Source organism: Canis aureus, chromosome 4 (assembly GCF_053574225.1).
Source record: "Canis aureus isolate CA01 chromosome 4, VMU_Caureus_v.1.0, whole genome shotgun sequence".
Taxonomy (NCBI): domain Eukaryota; kingdom Metazoa; phylum Chordata; class Mammalia; order Carnivora; family Canidae; genus Canis; species Canis aureus.
Window position 1 is genome coordinate 29,520,069 of NC_135614.1, and position 25,948 is coordinate 29,546,016.

The following is a 25,948-nucleotide window of genomic DNA, read 5'->3' on the forward strand; positions in this document are numbered from 1 at the left end:
GCTGAACCCTCAGGAGCTGGATGGAAGGAAACACAGGATCCTAGCCTGAGCCCATCCCAACACACCCCTGCTGCACCTGCACCACGCCCCGCCCCTCCCCGTGACTACATGTCCCACAGCCACACTCAAGAAACCTAGCGACCGTGGCCCACAGAGCCTGGACCAGAACCCAGACCCTCCTCAGCCTCCATCTCAGTGGCCCAGGTGGCCTGCCTCCCCCGGAGGGCTTGTTCCAGGCTCCTCCCTGCCACTGCATGGCTCCTACCTTTGACAACCCACCTTGTCTCTCTACAGAGCTCTCCCATCAAAACATAACGAGGCAACCCTGAATGCAGTGAAAGGTGCAAACGTCAATCATGATGATTCCCAACCCCCTGTGTCGACAATACTCATTTTTGTGCTCTGGCATATGGAGTTATAGTTTTAAGATTTTATTTATTTATTTGAGAGAGAGAGAGCGTGAGAGAGAGCACAGTGGAGGGGAGGGGTGGAGGGAGAGGGAGGAGCAGACGCCTCACTGAGCAGGGAGCCCCAAGTGGGGCTCGATCGCAGGACCCTGGGACTATGACCTGAGCCGGAGGCAGACGACTACCCAACTGAGCCACCCAGGTGACCCAGAGTTATTTTTAAATCCGAAAATACCCCAGTGTTTTCGCTGGAGAAGTCCTGTGTGTCTCAGTTTGTTTAAAAAAGCTGAAATCTGAAGCAGTTGCACCTTGACACCTCCCCAAAGCATTACATGCTCTGCTACCATTTTGAATCAAAGTCTTGGAAGCACTTGTAGAAAAAGCTCCCTCTGTACCCCGATAATCCTTAGACGACACGGGGGGAAATGACAGAGTGAGTGTCTACCGCAGGAGGAATTCCCGATGCAGCTCGAAGGCTTTCAGAAACAAAGCACAGACAGGACACGAGAGGGGCAGGTGGCACTGCATCTGCGCCAGGAATCCCCACCTCTGAGCAGCAGGGGCGAGGAAGACAAACAGGCCTCTGCTGAACCACAGCTTGCCGTCCACGCGGAGCTGGACACGCTACCTCGGCTAAGACACGTTCGAAAAGACCTCAAAGGTTCAGCCAAAAAAAAAAAAAAAAGGTTCAGCCAAGACAGGAGGATGAGACAGAGGAAAACACACAGGGTCAGCTCACAGGCCCCGCTCATCTCTCAAGTACAGAGTCAAGACTAAAGTCTGCACAGAAAGTACACCTTGGCTCACACCTCACATTTTCCGAGATCAATTCCAATAATTTCCGTTTTGATTTTTTCCCACTTTCATGCCGTGGGGAGGATCTGTTTACTTTGCTATTTTTTAAAGACCAATTACTACTGTTAAACGCATCAAGGACTTATTATAATAAGGAATAGGTTTAATGATAGCATTTATTTAAAGTTACATTTTACTTGATGTTTTATAGTATATTAATATAGTTTTACATTTGAACTGTGTTACTGGGGACGCCTGGGTGGCTCAGGGGTTGAGCATCTGCCTTTGGCTCAGGGTGTGACCCTGGGGTCCCAGGACTGAGTCCCACATCGGGCTCCCTGCGTGTAGCCTGCTTCTCCCTCTGCCTGTCTCTCTCTCTCTCTCATGAATAAATAAGTAAAATCTTTAAAAACAAAACAAAACACTGTAGTACATGTGGTTTCACTGCAAGGCCTTTCCACTTTGCCCTGGACGACCATCTCCGGATGAGGACCGGAGGGGAGACACGACAGGCCAGCACTGACCACTGGGCAGCTCCTACCCTCTCCCCCCGCGGTTAGGTCTCCAAAATGAATTCACTCTCGGAACACTGCTTCCATATGAGGAACACGAGAAGTACGAGACCTCATTGTACCCACAGGGGAGAAGAACGGTGAGGTATCTGAAAGGACCCTCGGTGTGATCCCGTGCTAACACTGACGAGGATGCTCGGGGCCCAGGAAGCGCCAGGCCCCCCAGGCCCTCTACACTGTGCTTTCTCCCAGCCGCCGGTCTTCACCTGCAAGGGCACCACCCAAGACCTCCTTCTGGCCCTGGGTGACCTGGGGCCACAGGCTCGGGACAAGAGGGACTGGTTTTCCCGAGTCACTCACTCGGCCCAGGCACAAAGCCCACAAGCCAGACCCCACGGAGGCACGCGGGGGTGCTGGGAGAGGAAGGTGCTCCTGAGCGACCTGACCCGTGGCTCCCACCTGGGGGGCGGCTCATAGCCTCCGAGCTCTCAGAAGGCCGTCCTTCGCCCCGACAGCACCTCCTCCCTCACACGGCTCCACTCTGGCCCTCGGGCCCGAGCTCAGCGCCACCGACCGCACAGGACATCAGAGCCACAGCTGCCTCAGGGGCGGCAGGAAGGCAAGGACAGGGGGAGCTCCCCCTGAGCGAGCACACTGGCCTTCCTACGGGCGGACGGGAGCTCGGGCTCTTGTCACCTGGCGGGCCCCGGCTCCCCAGCAGTGGAGACCAGCCGGCCGGGCAGTTCCTGTGCCCAGGGGCCGCGACGGTGGCCCGCGACGGAGCTCCTGTAGACGTGCCCGTTCAGGGGGGGACGCAGGGAGAGGGCACAGCCGGGCTGGGCCAGGACGCAGACGGGCCCCCGAAGCCCTCTTCGCCACAGCGCACTCCAGAGAAGAGGGCAGTGAGAGGGGAGAGAGAGGGGGCCACAGGGGAGGGGAGGGGGCAGAGAACAGAGTCTGTGGGAAGAAAGGGCACCACCTCCGCCGCTGAGCGCAGTGAGCAGAGTCCTGCGATCAGGGAGGCAGCGGGCCCCAGGCCGGCCTCCACGGACCCCAGCACCGGCCGGGCCTGGGAGGGAAGGCGCTCCCACCACACCTCAGGGCCGGAGGCCAAGGCCACGACCGGCCTCCTCCGGCAGGTGTGCTCTGTCTGAGCGGCCAAACTCGGCCGCAGGAGCCGAGGGTTCCAGCTCTGGAAGGCGCCGGGTGGGAGCGGGGCTTCTCCTCTCCAGCCTGCTGACTCGGAACAGTGCCTAGAAGAGATTCCTGCCTCGGCTGACAGGCACGCTTGACACCCAGCCAATGCCCCCTGCGAAGGCCCGGGAGCCAGGACGCCGAGTGCTGGGGCAGGGGAGCGGGGACGACCGATTGAGGGAAGCCAGTCAACCCCGGAACCAGGGCGCTGCGGTCCGACCCCCTCTCCGCGGGTCACACGTTCTCCTGGACGGTTCCCTTTAGCGACTGACTCAAAGTTTGCTTCTTCACCGTTTTGTTTTTCTTATTTAGTAGCGACATTTTCCCCAATAATTCAGATACAAGCAATGTGAAAATGAGGGGATGGTTTCTCTAGGACAATGACCAAGTTCTAGTCCATGACCTTTGCTTATTAAAACCTCTCTCATCGTGCCCTTACAAAGGTTTCATCAAAGCAGGTAGTCCTTTTCATGAGGCTTTCGCCTTCGAGGTCTGGAGAAGTCTCACTCCCGTCGTATGAAATCGCTCTTAATGGCCCACTTTTGCCTATAAAAACAACTTCCTAGGGTTCACGCAGGTCCTAACAGGGCAGTAGGATCAGGATGATGGGCGTGATGATCTTAATGATAAAGTAAACAACTACCCTGTGAGGCACTGCTCTCATGTACATTTTATAGAGGAAACTGAGGCCCAGAGAGGCCAGAGGACCCGTGACTGAGGAGTGCGGCTCCCCCAGGATGAGCCCTTGCACCTTGCATGCCCACGGCCCCCTGCACCGCCAGGATATCTCTGCATCCCTATCTGCAGAGAGACTCAGAGTCCCGGCCACCCCTCGGGTGCCAGCCCTGCCACAACAATGTAACGCACGCTGCCTCCACCTACCTGTCTGACCATTAACACCTTGCTTTTTGCTCCTCACAGACCAGTCTCGAAGGCTACATCCTGATCTGCAGAGCAGGAGAATGGAGGGGCAGGAGCAGAGGACTCTTTCAGTGGGAAAAAGTCAGCTGTGATCAGTTCAGCAGTTCTAAGCGAAGCCACACAACAGAACGGGAAGGGAACCTCCAACAGCGAATCCACGAGCTCACACGAGCCACAGCAGGGCTCACCTGGACTTACGGGGAAACCGTGTCAGCAACGAGGTCAAGGTGGCTCAGGCAGGAAAGATGGAGAGAGCCCTTGCTGATCACCCAGGAGTCCAGCTCAGTGGCCCGATTCTGGTGCTACTCTAGCCCAGCCCCTGACACTGGAGGCATTTCCCCCAGGGAGCAAGGCCTAAAGCCCCTTGGGCTCAGCCTAGCACAGCTTCCCCCCAGCAGGACTTCAGATCTTTAAGGAGCAGACTCCTCAGATGTTTGGGGGCCAGGAAAGGGGAAAAGGAAAGAAATCTGAGGGGTCTCTTCTGGATTCAGAAGGCCAAAGGTATCAATGGCTTTGGGTACTTGGCCTTGGGATCTTACCAATGGGCAAGTCTTTGAGACATGCAGTGACCGCCAACACCAGGCTGACCTACGCGCCCTCGACCACCAGCTGGGGTGTGAGAGCGTCTGTGCACAGAGCACACACGTCTGTGTGTATCACCTGACTTACTTGCACCACTGTAAGCTCCAAGGCCCGGACCACAGCCGGACATCCCTTTGCATGCCCTGCAGCCCAGGCTGGAGCTGGGCCCCAGGTGTGAGCTCAGCAGCCTCCCAGGTGGAATCCCATAACCCAGCCAGCCTGCAGGCCTAACAGGAGAAGCCCTTTGTTCTGACTCAGGAAGAGGCCACCAGTGCAGGACACGGTGGCCACCCCAGCCCCACTCTCGCGTCGCTTTCTCAGAGGCTGGGAGGCCAGCTGCCCACTGCTCACCTGCCGCAGCGCCTCCATCTCCTCGCTGGCGGCCTTCTTCTCAGATGTGCTGCTCTTGAGCTTGGACTCGGCCAGCTCCACCTCGGTCTGCAGCTTGTCCAGCTCGGAGATGACCTGGTCACGCTCACTCATGATGAGCTTGTACTCGCTGTACACCGCGTCCCGCTCCTCCTTGTACTTCTCTGACTCTTTGGCCATTTTTGCCTGCATGGTCCTCAGCTCGGTCATCTCCGACTGCAGCAGCTCCATCTCCCACTGCAGGTCCTTGTTCTGGGCTGTGGCCTTGTTCAGCTCATGGTGGATCGCCTCAAACCTGGGGGAGAGAGGCAGCTGGGACAGGGGGGCGGGGACCTGCCCGGCAGCTCTGCTGTCCTGGACAGTCAAGCATGAAGTTTCGAGTGAGGTCATCCGCACCACTCAGAGAGAAAGTCACCGAGTGCCAGTGCCCCCGGACCTGGAATTTTTCTCAGCCTTCCACCAACACCAGAAGTTGATCTGAGGACTTCATGCCCTCGGCTCTACTAGAAATAACAGTGTATTTCTCCCACAGCCAAGTAACATTGTTTTTTAAGAATAAAAAGAAAACAATGCTAGAAACACAGCATATGAGAGGTAAGACTGGCCTTAATGATCATTTAGTCTGACCACCTCATTTCCCAGATACAGACGATAAGGCCTGGTGTGGGTGACTGGTGCAAGACGACAGCTCGGTCCCTCCAGGCCAGGAGCCACCTTCCACAGAGGCAACCACAGCTCTCCAGCAGCACTTCTCAAAGCATGTTCTTTAGAATACCAATTCTTCATGGAACTCCATTAAAAAGAAGTGTGTTCTCTAATGGCTTACATTGGGAAACACTGTCCCGTCCTGGAGCAGCTAGTGCAGGTACCAGAGTGAAGGCTCTGAGAAGTCCTGCAATGTAGACTCCTGTCTGAGTGTAATTCAGCAATTCCTAATCCTTTCTATCTCCAGAGAACACCTTGCATGGGATGCCAATGAACGCTCCAGGGAACTGGTGTTCCATAGGAACACACGTTACGAAATGCTGTTTGAGGGCAGGTGTATATATAGAAAGAAATACATACAGATATACAGAGATACATGTACACACACACACACAGATTATATATACATTTTTAAAAATGACATTTTAGAAGAAACAATGCTTAGGGCAAATAATTCTATTTGCTGGGTGGGTGGGTGACACAGAGGGAAGAGGCTTGCGCGGAGACCTAAGAAATAGGATGGTCAGAACACCCAGAGCTATTCGGATGGGAGGAAGGAACACAATTCCCAAGCCACATGGAGTGCCAACAAAATGTTCCCCAAATACCCCCAAAATATTTTTTGAATAAAAAGGCAGGGGAAAAAAAAAAAAAAGGCAGAGTCACTAGAGCCCCCCTCCCTTTTTCTTTCTTTCTTTTTTTTTTTTTTTTTTTACCCCCTGCAAGTGGCTGGGAGCCTGGCTGCCAGCAATAAGCCCATAAAGGAGAGTGGGCCTGCGGCAAAGGAAGCCCATGTGGCCCTCTGGCCATTCCCCGCACACGGGGGACAGGCAGGGCAGCTCTCACCTCCGCAGGGAGAGGGCACACTGGTGCTGCAGCTGGATGGCCGTGTCCCTCTGCTGCGTCAGCATCTCCGTCTGCTTCAACAGACGCTGGTTCTCTTCCTCCAGCTGCTCCAGGCGGCTCAGGTCGGAGTTGTGGATGGCGACTTTCTCGCTGTACCTCTTCCGCAGGGCATCGTAGTCCTTCTTGACCACCTCCAGCTTGTCCATGGCCGTGTCATACAGCTTATTGAGAATCTCTGATGACCCGTTGAGCTTCAACACCTGGGGACCAGAGAGTCACACTTACCAAGGGCCTGAGGACAGGAGGTGGGACAGACTCCCACCACTCTCCGTCTGTCTGTCTGTCTGCGAGTAGTACTGGTGACCGAGGAGGGAGATTAGGCATCCTAAGGTCTGATTCCACAGGCCCTGCACTCACACTGGTCAATTTCCTCATCCACAAATGTTTCTTAAGTGTGTAGAAAAGAGCCCCCGAAGCAGACCAGGGACTTCTATCCTAAGGAAGGCCTGCTGGCAAGTTGACCCTTGGCTGGCATCCGGGAACCTGATGGGCTCCTTGCTTTCTTCCGGGAGTCCAGAATCCCAGTACATGCAGGGCAGAGGGTGCCTGGGAGGCAGGACCCCAGTAAATTCCTTGGGCAGGCAGTAGGTCACAATTCGTGTGACTCCACAGGGGAAGCCTCCTGGAAATCAGCACCTGATTTCCTCTGGACTTTGCCCCATGTGCCTCTTCCTTTGGTTGATTTTGCTTCGTGTGTTTTCACTGAAATAAATTTTAGCTCTGAGTATGATTACATGTTGAGTTTTGTGAGTCATCCTAGCAAATCACCAAACCTGGGGGAGGTGCTAAAGACCCCTCAACACAGGTATCTAATATATTCTAGGCACTGATGATGCTGGACAGGACACATAAAGACTGTGGCTTATGGATCTTTATCCTCCTGGGTGGGTATAAACACACAGACAGGTAGGTAGAGAGAGAGAGAGAGAGAGAGAGAGAGAGTTAAAAATAATAAATAAATAAAATAAGTTCAAAGTATAATAAGGGCTACTGAGAAAAGATAGAGGGGCTAATGCTTAAGGAGGCTTCTCTGAGAAAGTGACTCCTGAGTCTAGATGCAAATGAAGAGCAGCAGTTAGAGCACACAGGGGCAAACAAGTGCAAAGGCCCTGAGGCAGGAACCCCCACACACATTCTAGGCACAAAGAGAAGAGAAGGGCAGGGCTCCAGTCAGAGCCCAATGAACAAGAAGTGGATTCAAAATGAGGCTGCAGACATGGGCACAGCTTCAAGGCTCGCAGCAAACAAAGGCTGCATCCTGAGTAAGACGGGAACCATGGGAGGATTTTAAGTAAAACAGTATCCTACTGCAAATTACAGATACTCAAGTTCATTCAAGGTGCTGGTTTAAAGAATAAAAACCCAGATGAGTTAATCGATTGCCAGGGGCCTGCTGACTTCTGCTAAGCACCTCAGGGGATCTGAGCCCTTGGGTGGGCACTCCACATCTCTGAGTTTCAGTTTCCTTATTCCTCAAATGATAGGACTCAACCAGAAAAGCCTGCTTGACTGTTCCAAATGCAACAGGCCGGGAATTATCTGCATATTCAGCACAGACCGAGTTATCAGATTTCTGCAGTCTCAAGAACCAGAATCTGGGACTACCGAATACTCCCTCGGAAGCGAGGGTTCGCCCTCAGTAAATACAATGAACAAGTCAGAGCTAAAAGTCAAAATCACGGAGACAAGGAGAAGGAGCCTATTCCTCTAGGACATGTAAGCACGTGTAAGTCCAGGATGGCGGACTGCTGGGGAGGCAGGGCACCCTGGAAATCGGCTCGGTCAGGGTGGCCAGTCTTTCTTTTCCCCTTTGTCTTATTTCTTCTCTTTCTTTCTCTTTCTTTCTTTCTTTCTTTCTTTCTTTCTTTCTTTCTTTCTTTCTTTCTTTTCTTTTTTTTCTTTCTTTTCTTTCTTTTCTTTCTTTCTTTCCTTTCTTTCTTCTTTTTTTTTTTTTTTAAAGCAAAACTCTTTCCTTCAAAGGAAATCTTACAAGACAAGGGTACTGAAATCCAAACTCATTTTAAAAGACAGTACATGGGGACACCTGGGTGGCTCAGTGGTTAAACGTCTGCCTTTGGCTCAGGGCGTGATCCTGGGGTCCTGGGATTGAGTCCTGCATCCACATCGAGCTCCCCGCAGGGAGCCTGCTTCTCCCTCTGCCTCTGTGTCTCTCATGAATAAATAAATAAATCTTAAATAAATAAATAACCAAACAAACAGTACATGGGTTCCTTGGGCAGTTAAAATCTTCATTGTTGGAACACTTGGGTGGCTCAGCGGTTGAGCCTCTGCCTCTAGGTCAGGGCGTGATCCCCAGTCAAGTCCCACATCAGGCTCCCTTAAGGGAACCTGCCTCTCCCTCTGCCTGTGTCTCTGCCTCTCTCTCCGTGTCTCTCATGAATAAATAAATAAAATCTTTAAAAAATAAAATAAAATAAAACCTTGTTTGGTAAAAATACTTCACTGTGGCAGATCAGAGCTGCAAACAAAGAAATCCATCAGAAAACAACCACTAAGCCCATTCTATCGTCTTATGTCTTTTTCTGAAAACAAAAACAAAATAGAATATCTTCTAAACCTACAGAAAAAGCAGCACACACAATGTAATTTGCCACCTAGTTCTAATCCTGATATCTTGTCAGTCACATGTCTCAAATTGCTCTCCAAAGAAATAAAACATCACAGATGTTGCTAAGACCCCTGCTGCATTCTTGTATCTAGCATCCCTCTCTTGCCCTCCAGAATGAATCGTTCCCCTAAATTTGCTGCCACCCATCTCCACGCACAACATTTTATACTACCTACGTATTCATGAAAATTTTTTTTCTTTTTATTTTAAAGACTCTATCCATTTATTCATCAGAGACACAGAGAGAGAGGCAGAGACACAGGCAGAGGGAGAAGCAGGCTCCATGCAGGGAGCCCCATGCAGGACTCGATCCCAGGACCCCAGGATCACGCCCTGGGCCAAAGGCAGGTGCTAAACTGCTGAACCACCCAAGGATCCTTCATGAAAATTCCTAATGCTTCTTACTAGAGGTGCTCCTGTTGATTCCATGTTGCTCTGGAGACCCAGGGAAGGGATGCCAGGTAGTACTTCACTGCATGAGCACATCACACGTTCTTTTTCCGTTTGATGGACACGTCCATGGTCTCCGTAACGGTCTCCGTAACAGTCTCCACCATTTTTTACATTTTGAAGTGTCCATTACAGTCATGTTTCGTACATTGACACTGTCGTGTGATCCACCTCCAGAACTTTTTCATCTTGCAAAACTGAAACTCGGTCCCCATCAAACAACTCCCAGTTCCCCCCTCCCTCAGCCCTGGCACCCACCCTCCTGCACTTTCTGTTTCTATGAGTCTGAAGACTCTAAGTGCCTCAAACAAACAGAATCGTACACTATTTCTCTTTCTGTGACTTATTTCCTTTAGGACAATGTCCTCAAGGGTCACCCACGCTGTAGCATGTGACAGTATTTCTTTTTAAAAATGAATAATATTTCAGTGTACATATGTACTGTGCTTTGTTTATCCATTTATTTGTCAAAGGATGTGAGTTGTTTCTACCTCTCGGCTGTGGTGAAAGTCAGATTTTTTTGACAGTATTGCCAAACTCACAGACAAATAAGGGCTCTTTTAACTTGCATTCCCAATTACTAAAAAGATAGAGCAATTCTCCTTATGTCTCCTATTCACTGATTTTATACATTTTCTCTTCTATAAATTGTCTTGTCATATCCTTTGACTTGCCTTCCCCTCTCCTTCACCTGCTCCTTTCTCTCTTCCTTTCTTTCTAGAAGGCTTATTTGTAAATTCCAGGTACTGAGGCATCTGGGTGCTTTAGTCTTAGTGTGGAGTCCGCTTGGGACCTTCTCCCCCTCTCCTTCTGCCGCCCCCCCCCCCCCCCGTGTGCATATGCATGCTCTCTCTCAAATAAAGTAATTTAATTTATTTAAATGAGAGAGAGAGAGAGAGAGAGCACGCGCAAGCACACGCAAGGAGGGGCAGAGGGAGAAGCGGGCTCCCCACTGAGCAGGGAGCCTGGTGTGGGGCTCAATCCCAGGACCCAGAGATCACGATCTGAACTGAAGGCAGACATTTAACTGACTGAGCCACCCAGGGGCCCCAGTAAAAAAAATATTTTAGGGATCCCTGGGTGGCGCAGCGGTTTGGCGCCTGCCTTTGGCCCGGGGCACGATCCTGGAGACCTGGGATCGAATCCCACGTCGGGCTCCTGGTGCATGGAGCCTGCGTCTCCCTCTGCCTGTGTCTCTGCCTCTCCGTCTCTCTCTGTGTGACTATCATGAATAAATAAATAAAATCTTAAAAAGAAATATTTTAAAAATTAATTAATCAATAATTCTAGGTACTAATCCTTTCCCAGTTGTATATATTACAAAAGCTTCTCCCAATCTGAGTCTTATGTTATACCAAGTTTCCCATTTTGAAACAGTAAAATCTATCAATCATTTCCTTTTTGGTTTGGGCTTTGGTTGTTTTATTTGAGAAGCTCCTTCCTACCTTGAGATCATGAAGATACTCATATTATTTTTTCTAAAAATTTCAGTTTTACTTTTCACATTAAATCTTTAAACTACTTGGAATATCTTTTCTGTGAGATGGGGACATACATTATTGTTTTCCATAAATCATGAATGAGAAATGAGTCCCAGTCCAGAATAAACAGGACAGCTGAACGTCTCCAGGTGCAGACAGTGAGGGCTGGAGGACACCAAGCACGTCATCCTCTGTAGTGCCCTTGACACAGAGGAGCATCCCACAGGGACTCATGTCCACAGGTGCCCAGGACACAAAGAGCAAATGGAGAGTTCTCTTGTCTTCTGGGTCAATCAGTATATCTCCACCTGTGTCTGGAAAAGGTCCAGCTTCTAGACTGGGCTGCCCTAACTTGTGGACATACCTCAAACATTCCAATTAAAAATTGCTTCAAGGGGCACCTGGGTGGCTCAGTCTGGTAAGTGTCTGCCTTCAGCTCAGGTCATGATCTCAGGGTCCTGGGATCCAGTCCCACATTGGGCTCTGTGCTCAGTGGTGAGTCTGCTTCTCCCTCTGTTCTTGCCCACCCCACGCTGGCTCATGTTTACACACTCTCTCTCCCTCTCTCCCTTAAATAACTAACTAAATAAAATATTTAAAAAATAAATAAAAAATGACACCTGGGTGGCTCAGTGCTTGAGCATCTGCCTTCCGCTCAGGCTGTGATCCTGGAGTCCTGGGATCAAGTCCCGCATCAGGCTCCCCGCAGGGAGCCTGCTTCTATGTCTCTGCCTCTCTCTGTCTCTCATGCATAAATAAATCAAATCTTAAAAATAAATACATAATAATTAAATAAATAAATCACTTCAAATGTCTGACACTCTAATCATCCCCTAAGCCAGGTGAGAACCAACCCCACTGGCTCCAAACGCATAGACTGGTTTCTGCAAAGGCCTTGCTGCTGTTCTCAGACTCGCCCGCTAGGTGGTAGCCCTGGGTAGACAGGCCGAGGCTCTCCTGCAGTTGCCACATTTGAGCTTCATCAAGAAACAAACTAGTTCTAAAGGCAGCCTTGACACAGCACAAAGCCCTCACCTTGGGCCTTGCTATCTTCACAAGTCCACAACAGACTCTGGGGTCTACACCATGGCTTGGCCTTTCTTCCCTGGGAAACAGTCCCCCAAATGCTCCAACCGTGAGGAGCTTGGATTGGAGCCTGCCTGACAATCCAGGGCAGAGTGAACTGGATGCCAGGATGGTCACAAGATCCGGGGAGACAGCATTAGTCAGGGAGAACCCTAGAGCAGACCCAGAAATCCCTTCTGATGCTCACAGTCCAGCTCTGATCACGTGGTGGGACCTGGGACCCTCAGGCTCACAGCCTGTGTTGTTCTGGCCACGGCCCTACCCCCAGGTGAACACTCGCAGGACCAGGTCTTGCCTATTTCGACTGAAATTTGCCTTCCTCAAATCCTACCCTCTTGTTCCCATTCTAGCCCTAGTCACGTAGAAGGATCCCTTTCCACGGGACAGCATCCAGACACTCAAAGAGGCTCACGGGCCCCCAAACACTTCTCGACTTTCCTCTACAAGCAGGGCTCAGAATCATGCCTGGGTCAATGTGATCACAGCCTCTGAAGAAGTTTGGAAAAATCATGGTCATAGTTAACTCCAGAGAATTGAAAATCTATCCTATTTAGTATAGAATTTTTCCTTTCTATAATCAGATGATTATAGTCTTATTAGGTAGTTCATCCTTTGTGCACACATGTGCACACACATGCAAATGTTTAGCTTCCCAGCAAGGCAAGTGGAATTCCAAGTGAGAGAGAATATCTAATTCGGCCCAGAATTCTCAAGAGACAGGCAGCAAACAACTCATCTGAGGCAGGCATGGAAGTCTTTAGAGATGACTCCCCTCAGCTTGTGAGGACAGGGAGGAAGTGGCCCCCCCCAGGGGGGCTTGGGGGGGGCCCACATTGAGGGTTTGGTTCCACCCACACAGGAGGGGGGCCGCTGAGCCGAGGGAAGCCCACAAGAGAATGGCCCCCATCTCTACACTGGTAAGAAACACTCATCCCTCTGGGCTTCAATAAAGAAACGAAGAAACTCCTTTCCTGGGATATCTGAGAAAAGAAGTCAACTTTTAGGAATCACCAAAAGCTGAGGTGGGGGTGGGTGACTTTACTGTTTGCAGGATTTTTTTCTTTTTTAACTAAAGAACATGCATCACAGTAGTAAAGAAAGAAGATCCTCTATGTTGCTCCCCTAACCAAGGCTTGGCAGTGTCTGCCCAGGCTCTCCTGGGCATTTCAGAAGCAACCGAGAAAAATCCAGACGGCACATTCTGAGGGGCCTGGAGATGGAGCTGCCAGGCTGCGAGCCTCCCCCACCACAAATGCATGCAAACACACTTATGCACACTGGCAAAGCTGGGGAGAGGGCTCAGGCCCCAAGCCCCGGACCTGTGGCGCCCCTCCCGGCTAGGGCTGCCTCATTTCCTCAGAGATAAATGATGCGGAGGGCTGTGGAGCCCCACAAATCTCTCAAGCAAACACGCAAGTCAAACAGCACCATTTACCCCGCAAGGGCCTCTCCAAGTTAACAAGGCATGGGAGGAGCCAGGCAACAAAACCAGCCTTGTCCAGCGAGGTCAACCTTTGCCCTGGGGCCCCGTGGGGAGGAAACCTGTGGCCACCCCCATGTCCCCTGCTTCCTCTCCTGCTGACCCACCCAGGAATGAGCTTCCCACAGCCCGGTGGTGGCCCTGGCAGCTCAGAGGTGCACCTTTACCCACCCCCACCCCCGCAGCGGCCAGCCTCCTGTCCTCGTGTGGTCCTAAGGTGGCACTTGCCAAGGGACACGGGTCCAGCTGAAGAGAACTGGAGAACCTCATTGGCCACCGTTAACAAACTAGCCTCCAAGGGTCACAGCTGTAGGAAAGGACAGGAGAACGAGGCACGAGGCACGGGCTGGAGGGGAGGGCGAGTCACCTTCCCATGTCATCTGTGGGGAGAACAGGAAAAGGGGGGGGAGGGGAGAGAGCAATCTCAGTCCGGATGTTTGTTCGAGCTGTGAAAGTCCTCAGTAAAGAGAGAACTGGGAGCCCATGAAACTTTACGCCTCATGAGGGCAGACTTTCTTTGATGAAAAGGTGGTAATTGGAGTTTTTCTGAGATAGAAGTCACGCACTGTACGATTCACCCAATCAAGGCCCCAGTCAGTGGAGCCGGCACACTTACCAGGCTGTAAATCCACGAGGTTGTGCGGTAACCACCACTACGTAATCGCGGCACATTGTCATCCCCAGCCCTCAAGGACGCCCGTGCCCATCAGCACTCCCCCTCCCTCCAGAATAAACAGGATTTTGTTTATTATTATTTATTATTTTGTTTATTATTTATTATTTATTTATTATTATTATTATTTTGTTTATTATTATCCCCCCCACCCCTCTGCCCCAAACAACCCCTGTCTCTCTCCTGTCTCTGTGGAATCCCCTGTTCCGGAAGTTTCCATACAAATGCAATCAGACACCGTGTGGTCCTTTGTGACTGGCTTCTATTTAGCACCAGGTTTTCCAGGTTAATCCAGATAGCGGCAAGTGTCAATGCGTCACCTGTTTTTATGCTGAATGTTCATATTCCGCCATTTAGAGCAGACCACAGCTGGACCGTTTCCATGTTCTGAATGCTGCTGCTATGACACTGACACTACAGCTGTTTCTGTGGATGTGTGTTTGCAATTCTCTTGGGACTACACCTCGACGTGCAATTGCCGGGTCATCTGGGAACTGTATGTTTACCTGTCTGTGGAACTGCCAAACCGATCGCAGAGTGGCTGCCCCACCTTCCACCCCACCCCCAGCAGGGCATGGGGGCTATGGCAACCACTCCACATCCCTAGGAGGGCAGATTATAGCCCAGCCTTGAGAGGCCTAGGACAAAAGCAAGAAGGACAGCAGACACTTATGGAGTTCTTCACACTGGTGGGCACACGGTGCCACTGCTTTATATGCGACATCATCTAACCTCCAGGGCGACATAAGAGACCATGACTGCTACCCTGAAAAAAGTCCCACTCTGCCACTTTCTGGCAAGGCCATGGAACTTTCTTTAGGCTGAGACAGAGCCAGGAATACATCTGAAATGAGAAATCACTCAAAGAAAAATAAAATCCAAGCTAAATCCAAGTCAAAAGGCTGAGCCAAATTTGGACAGGGGGAAAAATGCCCATAAATAAAGGAGCAAGGAACTGGTGGGTAAAGGTAAAGACAGGGAGGTGTGGCCAGCACTCCCGGCCCCAGGGCAGAGAAGGCACACAAACACTCAGCTGGGGCTATCCCTGACCCTTGCTGTGGTTTCCCGCTGCTGTAAGAGGGAGCTGACAAAAACAGGAAGGGAGGCAACTAGAATGAACCTACGGTATTGTGGCATTGGACTGGAACTGGGAGTGTTAGTGCAAACTCACAGATTTCAATATATATGCTGTGTGTTGTAGATACAGATATATGAGGGGGCGGGGGAGACAGAGACCTGGAAACAGAGATGTAAGTGGGGCATGGGGTACTGAGATAGCCCCTACTCTGGCTACTGAGACGACCTGGGAACAGTGATACCCCACTAGCTCTATGCACACCTGGCGTTCAGATCTCACTCCTAAGTACCATCCTCTACTAAAAGAAATGAGGACCCCTTGGGGAAATGGCTGATTCCCAGGACAAGGGCAGGAAATGAAATGAGCCTGGGACATCTTCTTGTGCCAGAGAGCAAGAAAGTGTTCACAATGAATCCCAAACCCACTGAATAAAGCAGGAAATCATGAATCTACATAGAGACAGTCAGACAGCCGGGCAAAGGGAAAACAATGAACTCTGCAGGGGAGAAGCCTGGAGGCATCACCTTCACTGAGTGATCAAAGGGAACATCACAGGTAATGGGTCCTATCCAACCAAGGGCCACTCTCTAAGATGCGGTGAGAAGGTGGCAGCGTCACTCCTGTGACAGTCCCAAGATGCACAAATGGAATCAAACCAGGAGGATCTGGCGAATCCAGGTGGAGGGACATGCATCAAAATAACTGGCCTGTCATCTTCTAAAGCATCAAAGTAAAAAAAAAATAATAATAATAAAGCATCAAAGTCATGTAGGTCAAAGCCTGAGGAACTCTTCCAAGCTGAAGGAGACCAAAGAGACGTGACAGCTACGTGCAATGCCTGATTCTGGACTGGATCATTTTCCTATTAAAGGCACTATTTATACACCGGGCAAAACTCAAATTGGAGCCTACTGATTACATGGTATTAGCTATCTATCAATGTTAACTTCCTTATGTTGATGTTTGTATTACTGTCTTATAGGAAAATAACCTTATTAAAAAGCACATAGGTTGGCAATTTGTCCTGGAAAGATAAGGGGTAAAAATTCTTTGTGCTGTACTTGTAACTCTTCTGTAAGTTTGTGACAGTTTCACAATTTACAACATTTGAATTGTAAATGAAAAAGAAAGCAAGAGAGACAATATCATGCTACATCATCAGACAGGCTCAGATTGTCACATATGAGTTTTGGGCTGAGCAAGCCCCAAAGTCCTCTTTTAACTCAGGGAGCCATAAATGATTCTGATGGGGATGGGGAAGGGGATGTTCTGCCGCTCACTGGGACTGCCTTCCAACCCCAAACACACAACCATCGATGCACACAGAAGGTGGCCGTGGCCCCTGCCATGGGCCAGGGCAGTTCCGTCTGTGAGCTACAAGAGAAGAACTGGCCAACGGCACTCACAGCAAGCCAGTTTTCTGACTGACTGGCCCACTGCTCATGCCTGTCCATGTAAAACAAGAGCTGAGCATGGCAAAGAAAATAACTTGGAATGCAAGCCAGGAGCAAAGGAAGAAGCCATGCTCCCACCAAAAACCAACAACAATAATGACTCCCTCTCATATCTGCACAGGGCTTCAATACTTCCAAGCTTCTCTTCATCTGAAATCGCACATGACCCATACAAAGGAAGGAAGCTACAGACCTGCGAAGCCAAACTCCTATTACACACTGAACACCACTGCATAGCACCTCCTCCCTGGTAGCCCTTGCAACACTCACAGTGATACACAGATATGTGTGATCATTTAACTAGCATTAGTCTCCCCCCACTGGACTACAGAGTTCAACAGTGTCTGCTCACAGATATCCCAGTGCTTCACATTAGGCAGACACTCCAAAAATACTTTCTAAATGATCACATGGGTATGTGGGAGGGTGGATGGATGATGGGTGGGTGGATGAGGGGCTGGATGGATGAATGATGCATGGGTGGGTGGATGAGGGGCTGGGTGGATGAATGATGCATAGAACAATGGATGATGGGTGGAAGGATGGATGGGGGATAGAAGGATGGATGAAGGGTGGGAGGATGGATGATGGGTGAGAGGATAGATGATGGGTGGGAGGATAGATGGGAGGTGGTAGGATGGGTAGAAGGATAGATGATGGATGGATGATGGGTGGGAAGTTAGACGGGAGGTGGGAGGATGGATGATGGGTAGAAGGATGGATGATGGATGGAAGGATGCATGATGGGTGGAAGGATGGATGATGGATGGAAGGATGAGTGATGGGTGGAAGGATGGATGATGGGTGGAAGGATGGATGATGGGTGGAAGGATGGATGATGGATAGATGAGAGATGGGAGAATGGATGATGGGTGGGAGGATGGATAGGAGGTGGGAGAATGGATGATGGGTGGAAGGCTAGATGATGGATGGATGATGGGTTAGAAGATGGATGATGGGTGGAAGAATAGATGGGAGGTGGGAGGATGGATGGGAAGTGGGAGGATGGATGATGGATGGGAAGTGGGAAGATGGATGGGGGTGGGAGTATGCCCAACTTTGGTGTGCCCCCAGCCACCCTGCCTGGCTCTACCTGCTGCTGTTGGGCCCGGAGGTCACCGATCTCCTTCTGGTCCTCCTCATGGAGCCGCTTCATATCCTCCCAAGACTGCTGCAGCAGGTTACGCTCCCGCAGCAGCTGTCCATTCTCCCGCCTCAGCATGTCCACATCGTCCTTCAGCTGGGTCTGGTCGCTCAGGAGCCGGCTGTGGAGTGTGCTACAACCCCCATACACACGGTGAAGCCCAGCCAGCCTCCACCCCTCCAGCCCCTCCTCTCCTGCCCCTCCACGTCCCAATACACTCGATGGGAGCCCACAGCAGTCAGGGCAGCAGCACTCAGAGGCAGGCCAAAGCGTGGTATCAGCCAAATGCCAGAAAGACCCAAACCATTTTTTAAAAACTTGAGACCAAGAAGAGCACACATATGAAGGCCAAGGCAAGGTGATGGGCCCATACCTGGCACAGGCCTGGGCAAACGTCAGCAAGTGGGCGGGTAAGGCAGGCCAGTAAACTCAGAGGGGCCCCAGGAGACCCAGGGGAACATGCCCGGCCACCTCTCCTACAGCAGGAGCTGCAGCAAAGCCCCTGGACAGCCATCTGCCTGGCCTACTGCCTAATTTTCAATCCCTTTCCTACCTGTTGTGCTTCCGAGTCTGTCACTAGCTGGTGTAAAGGGTTCACAGCTCACCCTACACTTAGAAAAACTGAGACCCAAAGACCCAAACTCTCTTGCTGAAGGCCCACTAGCTGTTATACGGCAGTCCCACTCACTGGTAGAAGTCGGTCTCCTTGGCCACCTCCTCGCACCTCTTCAAGGCGTTGGTGTGCTGCTTCTGCAGGCTCTGCAGGTCCGACATGGCCCGCACACACTGGATCTTCAGCCTCTCGTAGTCGGGATTCAGCCTGTGGTAGGGCCTGACCCAGACAGCAGCAGTGAACACAGGCCCCGGGATCACTCGGACAACGGGTGTCTCTGCCCCGGGTAGCCTCCAGCCCAGTGTCCCCGGACACTGGGGTTCTGTGCACCACAACCACCTGATGCTTGTTCAACTCCCATATCCTGGCATCCCCAAACCCACAGGATCCCTAGGGTGGAGGGCCCTGGCTGCCCAGGCTCCCTGGTTGAGCCTGGAGCGCTAAGAAGTTACTGTCTTACTCCCTAGCGGCTCCTGGGAACCTGTGCAGCAGGACTTGACACACAGTGGGCACACCAGAAACCTGTGATGAAGCTTCTCCTCTTTTTAAGAAAGTGACTGTCAATCTTGGGAACCCAGCAAAATACCAAGGCCCAGACCAATTACATCAGCATCCTTGGGGATGTGACCCAGACAGACACCAGGGGATTCTGGTGTGTCGCCACTGTTGAGAACACTGGCCAGAAGCACCGCTTCTCAGAGTGGGGTCCCCAGACCTGCAGCATTAGTTTCACCTGGGAATATGCTAGAGTGCAAACCCTCAGGTCAGCCCCAGAACTCCTGAATCAGACACGTGGGAGGGAGGGAGGCCTAAGCAGCAATCTATGCCTTAACAAGCCCTCTGATGACCTGGTGCACGCTCGAGTTTGAGAATCCCTGCCCTACAGCTGGCGTTCATAACTTTTCTCTGTCAAGGGCCAGACAATTAAATGCTGTAGGCTCTGCTAGCCATAGAGCCTCTGTGTAACTACTCCTTCTGCCTTGGGACCACGAGGCAGGCCCTGGACAATATGTACTCTAGCACCCCGTGTCTCCACTGGCCCTGGCTCTGTGCTGAGCTCAGAGAATAGGCTTTGCAGCCCTGCCATCAGCCCAGAGGAACCTTCCTCAGGATGAGGCACATCCATGCCTGATGCTCCTAAGGCAATCCCCCTCACCTCAGAAGCCCAACCAGCATCTCCCAGAAGAATGAATCACACTGTATCCCTCCTCTTCCACGAAGCCCTCCTGGATGGGCAAGCGGGTAAAGACTCTCTCTTTGCCCCACCCCGCGGACCTGGTATCACCTCTGAATTCCAACAAAAGACGGAATCAAAGATTTTCTCCAAAACAGCAAAGAAGCCAGGCGGTATATATCCTCCAAAAACGCACATGCAGCAGGAAGAATTAAGGTGTGCACTTGTCACGATCCATTTAACAGTGAGGAGGGGTGGCACACGTGCATGCACAGACACACGCACAGACGTGCACACACATGCACGCACACAGCCAGGCGGGTCAAGGGCTCAGCAATGGGACAACTATCTCCATCAGGGCAGGGGCTGCATACAGGCAGCAGACGAGGACAATGAGGAAGCATACTGTCCTGGTGCTGGAAGACAGAGGCCTAGAGAAGCGCAGTGATAAGCCCGAGGCCACCCAACTAACCCGTGAGGAGGCACCAGAGTGGGATCAGGCCCTGCGAGCTGCTGTCAAAACCACCCACCAAATCATCATCCACAGAGGATGAATATATGACAGACACACCCACACCTCTCAATCTCTGCGTGTGTGACTCAGGCCACAGGCTCCAATTCAGCTCAGAGGAAGCATAAGCGGCCTGCACCCCCTCCCCTCATCCAGGGCTGCTGGGAGAGCATTTCAAAGTGAGGGGGGCAGTGAGCATACAGCCACCTTGGCAGCATAGCACGGACCCCCGGGAGATAAGGATGAGTGTCTAAGGGGTGAGGGGTGGTGGCGTGATGGCATCAGGAGAGCAGCCCTTGTCCATCAGGCCTGGGCAGGGAAGCAGGTGTGGTCACTACCTCTTATCAAAGGTCGTCCCGTGGGTCGCGAAGGCCAGGCGCTTCCGCAGTTCATTCCTCTCTCGGGTCATCAGCCGCAACTGAATGGAGAGGTTCTCCACCTTCTCATTCACCTGTCGGTCGGTGAGGAGGGGTGGCGGGGATGGCGCCTTCCCGGTGGTACCTGGCCAGGGGGACATAAATATTAAAGTGAACTCACATTTAGATAGTACTCACCCAGGCTGCCGGGCACTGCTCTGAGCCCCTGGCCTGCGTCAGCTGCACCCAACAACCCTACGAGGTGGGTCCTGCAGCGACTGCCCTTCAGATGAGCCCAGGTCAGGAGTAACGGGGTGGGGGTGGGGGAGCTGAGACCTGAGCCCAGGCCGTCTGCTCCAGCCCCCAAGCATCATCCACCACCCTCTGCTGGCCTTGACTGGGAACCCCCACTCTCTTCCCAGCCACTTTGACAGCTCCACGATGGAACCCTTTGGGCCCTGATCTGCGCATCTTTGCCTGGTCTGGAAACAGCAACTATCTGCAACCCCTGGGCACGAAGAGGCAACTTACGGCCTGAGCAGAATGGGATCCACAGCCTGAGGAGGAAGGGACAGGTGGGAGCCAGGGAAGCTTCTGAGGCCCAAGGCCGCTGGCTCTGAAGCTGAGCCCCAAGGTCTGAGTTCCCCTCCCCGCCCCCAACCAGGGCTGAACACTACACACCTCCCTTCTCCAACCTCTCCAAATGCCCGGAGGACCTGCCCCAGCCAGCCCAGGCGTGTGGGCTTCGGAGAAGGCGCTCAGGGACAGCCGACCATGGTTAAGGTCGGTGTGACATGATGTAGGGACATCCTGGGGCTTCTGTCTGCCCAGGCCCTCATCACCTATACCCAAGACTGTCTCAAAGGAAAGCCCATGCTATAACTAAGGAACAGTGATCACCACTAGCACCTCTGACAAGATCTAAATCCTTTTCTAAGAAGAAAGCATCTCACTCAAATGGCCAGGAGGCAGAGACAAAATCTGTGATGCTTTTATATTTAATTCTGTCCACACATTCACCTGGGATATCCGCTAACCCTCGGAGATGCTAGGCAGGGTCCCAGGAACTCACAGCAGCCATCTCCTTTGATGGACGTAACCTGGGAGGCTGATTCACCCCAGGGAGTACAGTGCCTGTCTCCCCAGCAGCCCTAGAATGTGCGGAGGGCAAGAAGCAGGTCTTCTGACCCTGTGCCATCCTGACACCAGCCCCCCCTCCAGCTGATCCTTATTGGCTGACTACTTATGCAAGCCAAGTATCCCTCAAAAGAAAAGATGGGCACTCAGGTGTGGCCCCGCATCCTCCCGGAGTGTCAGGGAAGATGGGGACTTCTGCAGTGCTGGGGGACGGGCTAGAAGGCGGCGTGAGGTAGGAGCCCCCACCTCTCAGTTCAGCATTCTCCCAAGTGGGGAGCCCAACCACTGAATCTAGTCCCCTCAAAAGTGCATGTTATTGTAAAACCACCACGACTGTAACAACCAGGATTCCCAGGCTTCAGGCCAGGCCTCTGGGTCAGAATGCCCTCTGACGAGGGGTCCAGGACCAGCGCTGCCCACCAGTATCTCCCCCGCCCCCCACACCGTCCTACTCCACAGCCTGAGAAGCCTTCCCTCACCTTCCCCCCAAAAGACCCTGGACCCTCAGCCCTGCCCCCAGAGTTCTGGAAAGCAGCTGGTTACAGCTGTGCAGGCTGTGTCACTTCTTCCTCTTCAGGCAGATGAGCCTTAACCCAAGGCCAGGTTGACCCTGCCATCCAAGCTGCAGGAATTTAGCTGGCTCTCTGAAAAGTGACCCTAGAGACCAAGGTCATAACCTAAAGGTCTGCAAACTTTTTGACTTAGGACCTCTTTATGATCTTAAAATGAGGATTCCTAAGAGCTTTTGTTTACATGGCTTACAAGTATCTAATGATCTCTACTAGATTAGAAATTAAAATTAAAAAATTTTAAATATCTACTATTTTTTTTAAATTTTATTTATTTATTCATGAGAGATACACAGAGAGGCAGAGACACAGGCAGAGGGAGAAGCAGGCTCCACGCACGGAGCCTGATGCAGGATTCGATTCCGGGACCCCGGGATCTCACCCTGAGCCAAAGGCAGACGCTCAACCACTGAGCCACCCAGGCGTCCCTAAAATATCTGCTCATTTTAAAATAACCAAAAATCCACTACATGTCCACGTAAGTTTTTTTTTTTTTTTTTTAATGAAAATTAACCTTTCCATTACAAAACAAAAAACATAGCAAGAGAGTGGCATCGGGGAGCCTGGGTCGCTCAATTGAGCATCTGACTCTTGATCGTAGCTCAGGTCATGATCTCAGGGTCATGAGTTCAAGCCTCATATTGGGCTCCACACTATGCAGTACAGCCCACTTTAAAAATATTAAAAAGTGGCATCACTTTGCATCTTTACAATGCTGTTGACTTCTGGCTTAAGAGAGATAGCTAGAGTCTCCACCTGTGCAGCATCACACATGATGGGTGAACCTGTAGAAAAGTCTGCTCTACAGCAAAGTCTGTGAGAGGATGATAGTGGAAAAGGCAAGCGGCATCTCAGTATCATTATGATAACAGCTTTGACCTCACCAGCCCCCTGAAAGGGCCTCAGGGACAGCACGTGAGCCGTGCTTCGAGAGCAGGTGCTCTTGCTATAATCAAGCCCAGAAGTATTACAGAAACATCAGCTTGAGAGTTTCAGAAATGAAAAGCACCACCAGAGAAAGAATTTTCCCCCTATTTTGCGAACAAGGCAACAGGAAGATGCATCCGTTCCTTGGTTGTTAAGGAAGCTGAAGGGAGAAGGAGAAGGAGCAGGACAGAAACTGGGCTCATCAGATCTGTCACCACACACAGCCAGGGCCTTGTGTCCCAGCCTCTGGCAGGATGAAGACACTGGCTCTGCAGGTATGAGGACCTGGGGGAGCCTAGCATTCAGACAATGGAAGGAGTGCGGACATTGCCCAGCATAACCCAGGTGCTGGTTTCTGAGCTAAGTGCACTCTGTACCTGATGAACGCCCACAGCACCCTCCCAGGTACGTGCTCTGACCATCCCGTGAGAAACTGACATCGAAAAGGATGGCACAGCCAAGAAAATGGTGCACCCCAAGCACACATGGCTCCAGTTCCAAAGCCAGGGCCTCAACCACGACGTTACGCCGCCTCCCGTTAGGTCTGAACATGCCTGAGACATACAAAGAAGGCCGCCCAGGTCTGAGAAGCCATCACACAGCAGACTGTCTGAAGTAGGAAATGCCACAGTTAGGAAGGTGGGGGGCAGAGCAGGACCACAGGGCACCTCAAGAAGAATCCCAAGATGAGCTAAGCCTGGACATTCCAGATTAATGATAAGTGTTGCAGAGAATCCTCTCCATTCCCTGTCAGTTAAAAATAAAGCTTTTCTGGGCGCCTGGGTGGCTCAGTCGGTTAAGCATCTGGCTTCCATTCAGGTCGTGATTCCAGGGTCCTGGAATCAAGCCCCGAGGCTGGTTCCCTGCTCAGCGGGAAGGCTGCTCCTCCCTCTCCCTCTGTCCCTCCCCCTGCTCGTGCTTCCTCTCTCACAAATAAATCAATGACATCTTTAAAAATAAAGTTATTCTTTTTTTGCTTGCACCTCAAGACTGAAAGACGTTTTGAAGGTGATGTGGCCCTCCCATCCAAACTGGTTGCTAGAATGCCCCACAAGGCGGCCGAGGCTGCTGGAACTCCGCCACAGGGAGGGAGCTCACTACTTTACAGCAAAGCCCAGCTAATCCCTCCCCATCAAGTCATTCTCTGTACAGAGTTAGAATCCATCTCCCGCAACTTCCTCCACTGACCTAGATGGGCTCCCAAGGGCCACAAGGCTCCTACACCTGTAACTAACTCCTCTTCTATACAACAGACCTGAAAGTATTTGAAGACCATTGTCAAGTCCCTTTATCACTACGAGTGAGAATAAGCTAAGATGAAAAGGCGACAACTCTAAATGTTGGCAAGGGAAGGAAGAAACTCAAATTCCTAAATGTCGCAGGTGGAAATGTGGAATGACACGGCCACTTTAGAAAGCACTTTGGCAGTCTTTTATTTTATTTTATTTTTTTAATTTTGAAAAATAACCTCTAGGCCCCGAATCTGGGGCTCGAAGCTACAACTCCAAGACCAAGAGTCACACGCTTGACCAACTGAGCCAGCCAGGTGCCCCTGGCAGTCTTCTATAAAGTTAAACATGCATTTACACTACCACCCAGTAATCCCACTGTTGGGTACTGACACGAGAAAAGAAAAGCTACGTGCCCACAAACACTAGCACACAAGCACTTAAAGCAGAGGGCGAATGGATAAATGGCAACGTCCCCTTCCTCCAAAGGAATACTACTCAGCAGGGGAAGGGAATGGCCGCTGACGAAGCACCAGGACCCCGAGAGCTGGGGAGTCTGAAAGCCCTCTGCTGAGTGAAGGCAGCCAGACACAAAAGGCTATAAATATACGAGTCCATTTGTAGGACATCTGAGAAAGGGCGGAAACATAGGGCAGAAAAGAGATGAATGGTTGCTGGGGGCTGGGAGTGGGGGTGGAGGGAAGAAAGGCTGAGTGCAAAGTCACAGAGGGGAATGTCTTGGGCTGAGGGAGATGCTCTGTATCTTTCTGTGGCGGTGGTTACACGACCATGTGAGTTTGTCAGAAGTCACTGAACTATACATAAAGGAGAAGTTTTACTAAATGCAATTTATACCTCGATGACATGACTTCTTAAAAAATTAAGCTAACAATAAAACCTGTGGTGCCCCAAACAGAAGCCACCATCCCAGGAGTGGTGTGGTCGTCGGTGGAGCTTGGACCGCCAGCCTCCCACCCCATCAGACACGGCAGGTACAGCAGATAGCTTACAAAACAAGCAAAATAAGGGCGCCTGGGTGGCTCAGTGGTTGAGCATCTGCCTTCAGCTCAGGGTGTGATCCTGGGATCAAGTCCCACATCGGAGAACCCGCTTCTCCCTCTGCCTGTCTCTGCCTCTCTGTGTCTCTCATGCATAAATAAATAAAATCTTTAAAAAAATAACAAGCAAAATAATAACTAAGCCCAAGTGAGTTGTCCACAGGAACCTCAGACGTCCTTCCCTCCACTCTCCAATCCCTGCACAGCTGTACTTTGGGAATCAAAAGCAAAACTGTCCACTCGCCCTGATTTCACTCCTTCCTCTTTCCACTCTGGAACCCACTCCAAGAAGGCAGATTCTTTCTTCCTTTCTGTGTCCAGGATGGGGCTCATGGGTAAGGGACTTAGATGGTACAAAAATGGGGGTGCCTTAGAGATGCCAGGAGAGCAGCCACGGGCCCGGGGTTTTGGGCAAAGAGCCATCTGTCACTGGGCCTCGGCGTGAGAGTGTCGGCAGCAGCAGAATCCGCAGGGAGACAGGGCAGGCCCCTTTCTCCACAGGAGTCCT

At 51.4% G+C, this 25,948-nt stretch overlaps 1 protein-coding gene across 6 annotated transcripts in view; it reads right to left on the minus strand.

Annotated features, from left to right (window-relative positions):
• DLG5 (discs large MAGUK scaffold protein 5) overlaps positions 1 to 25,948 on the minus strand; it is a 119,334-nt gene that overhangs the window by 38,940 nt on the left and 54,446 nt on the right. For 5 of the 6 annotated variants that reach the window (XM_077895158.1, XM_077895157.1, XM_077895156.1 and 2 more), the window contains 5 exons: positions 20,503 to 20,665; positions 18,555 to 18,698; positions 17,816 to 17,999; positions 6,332 to 6,591; positions 4,763 to 5,075 (listed from right to left, as the gene is read on the minus strand). In XM_077895158.1, coding sequence (XP_077751284.1) covers positions 4,763 to 5,075; positions 6,332 to 6,591; positions 17,816 to 17,999; positions 18,555 to 18,698; positions 20,503 to 20,665 — 1,064 coding nt within the window. The remainder of the gene's footprint in view (positions 1 to 4,762; positions 5,076 to 6,331; positions 6,592 to 17,815; positions 18,000 to 18,554; positions 18,699 to 20,502; positions 20,666 to 25,948) is intronic. The other variant, XM_077895159.1, reaches the window with a different exon arrangement.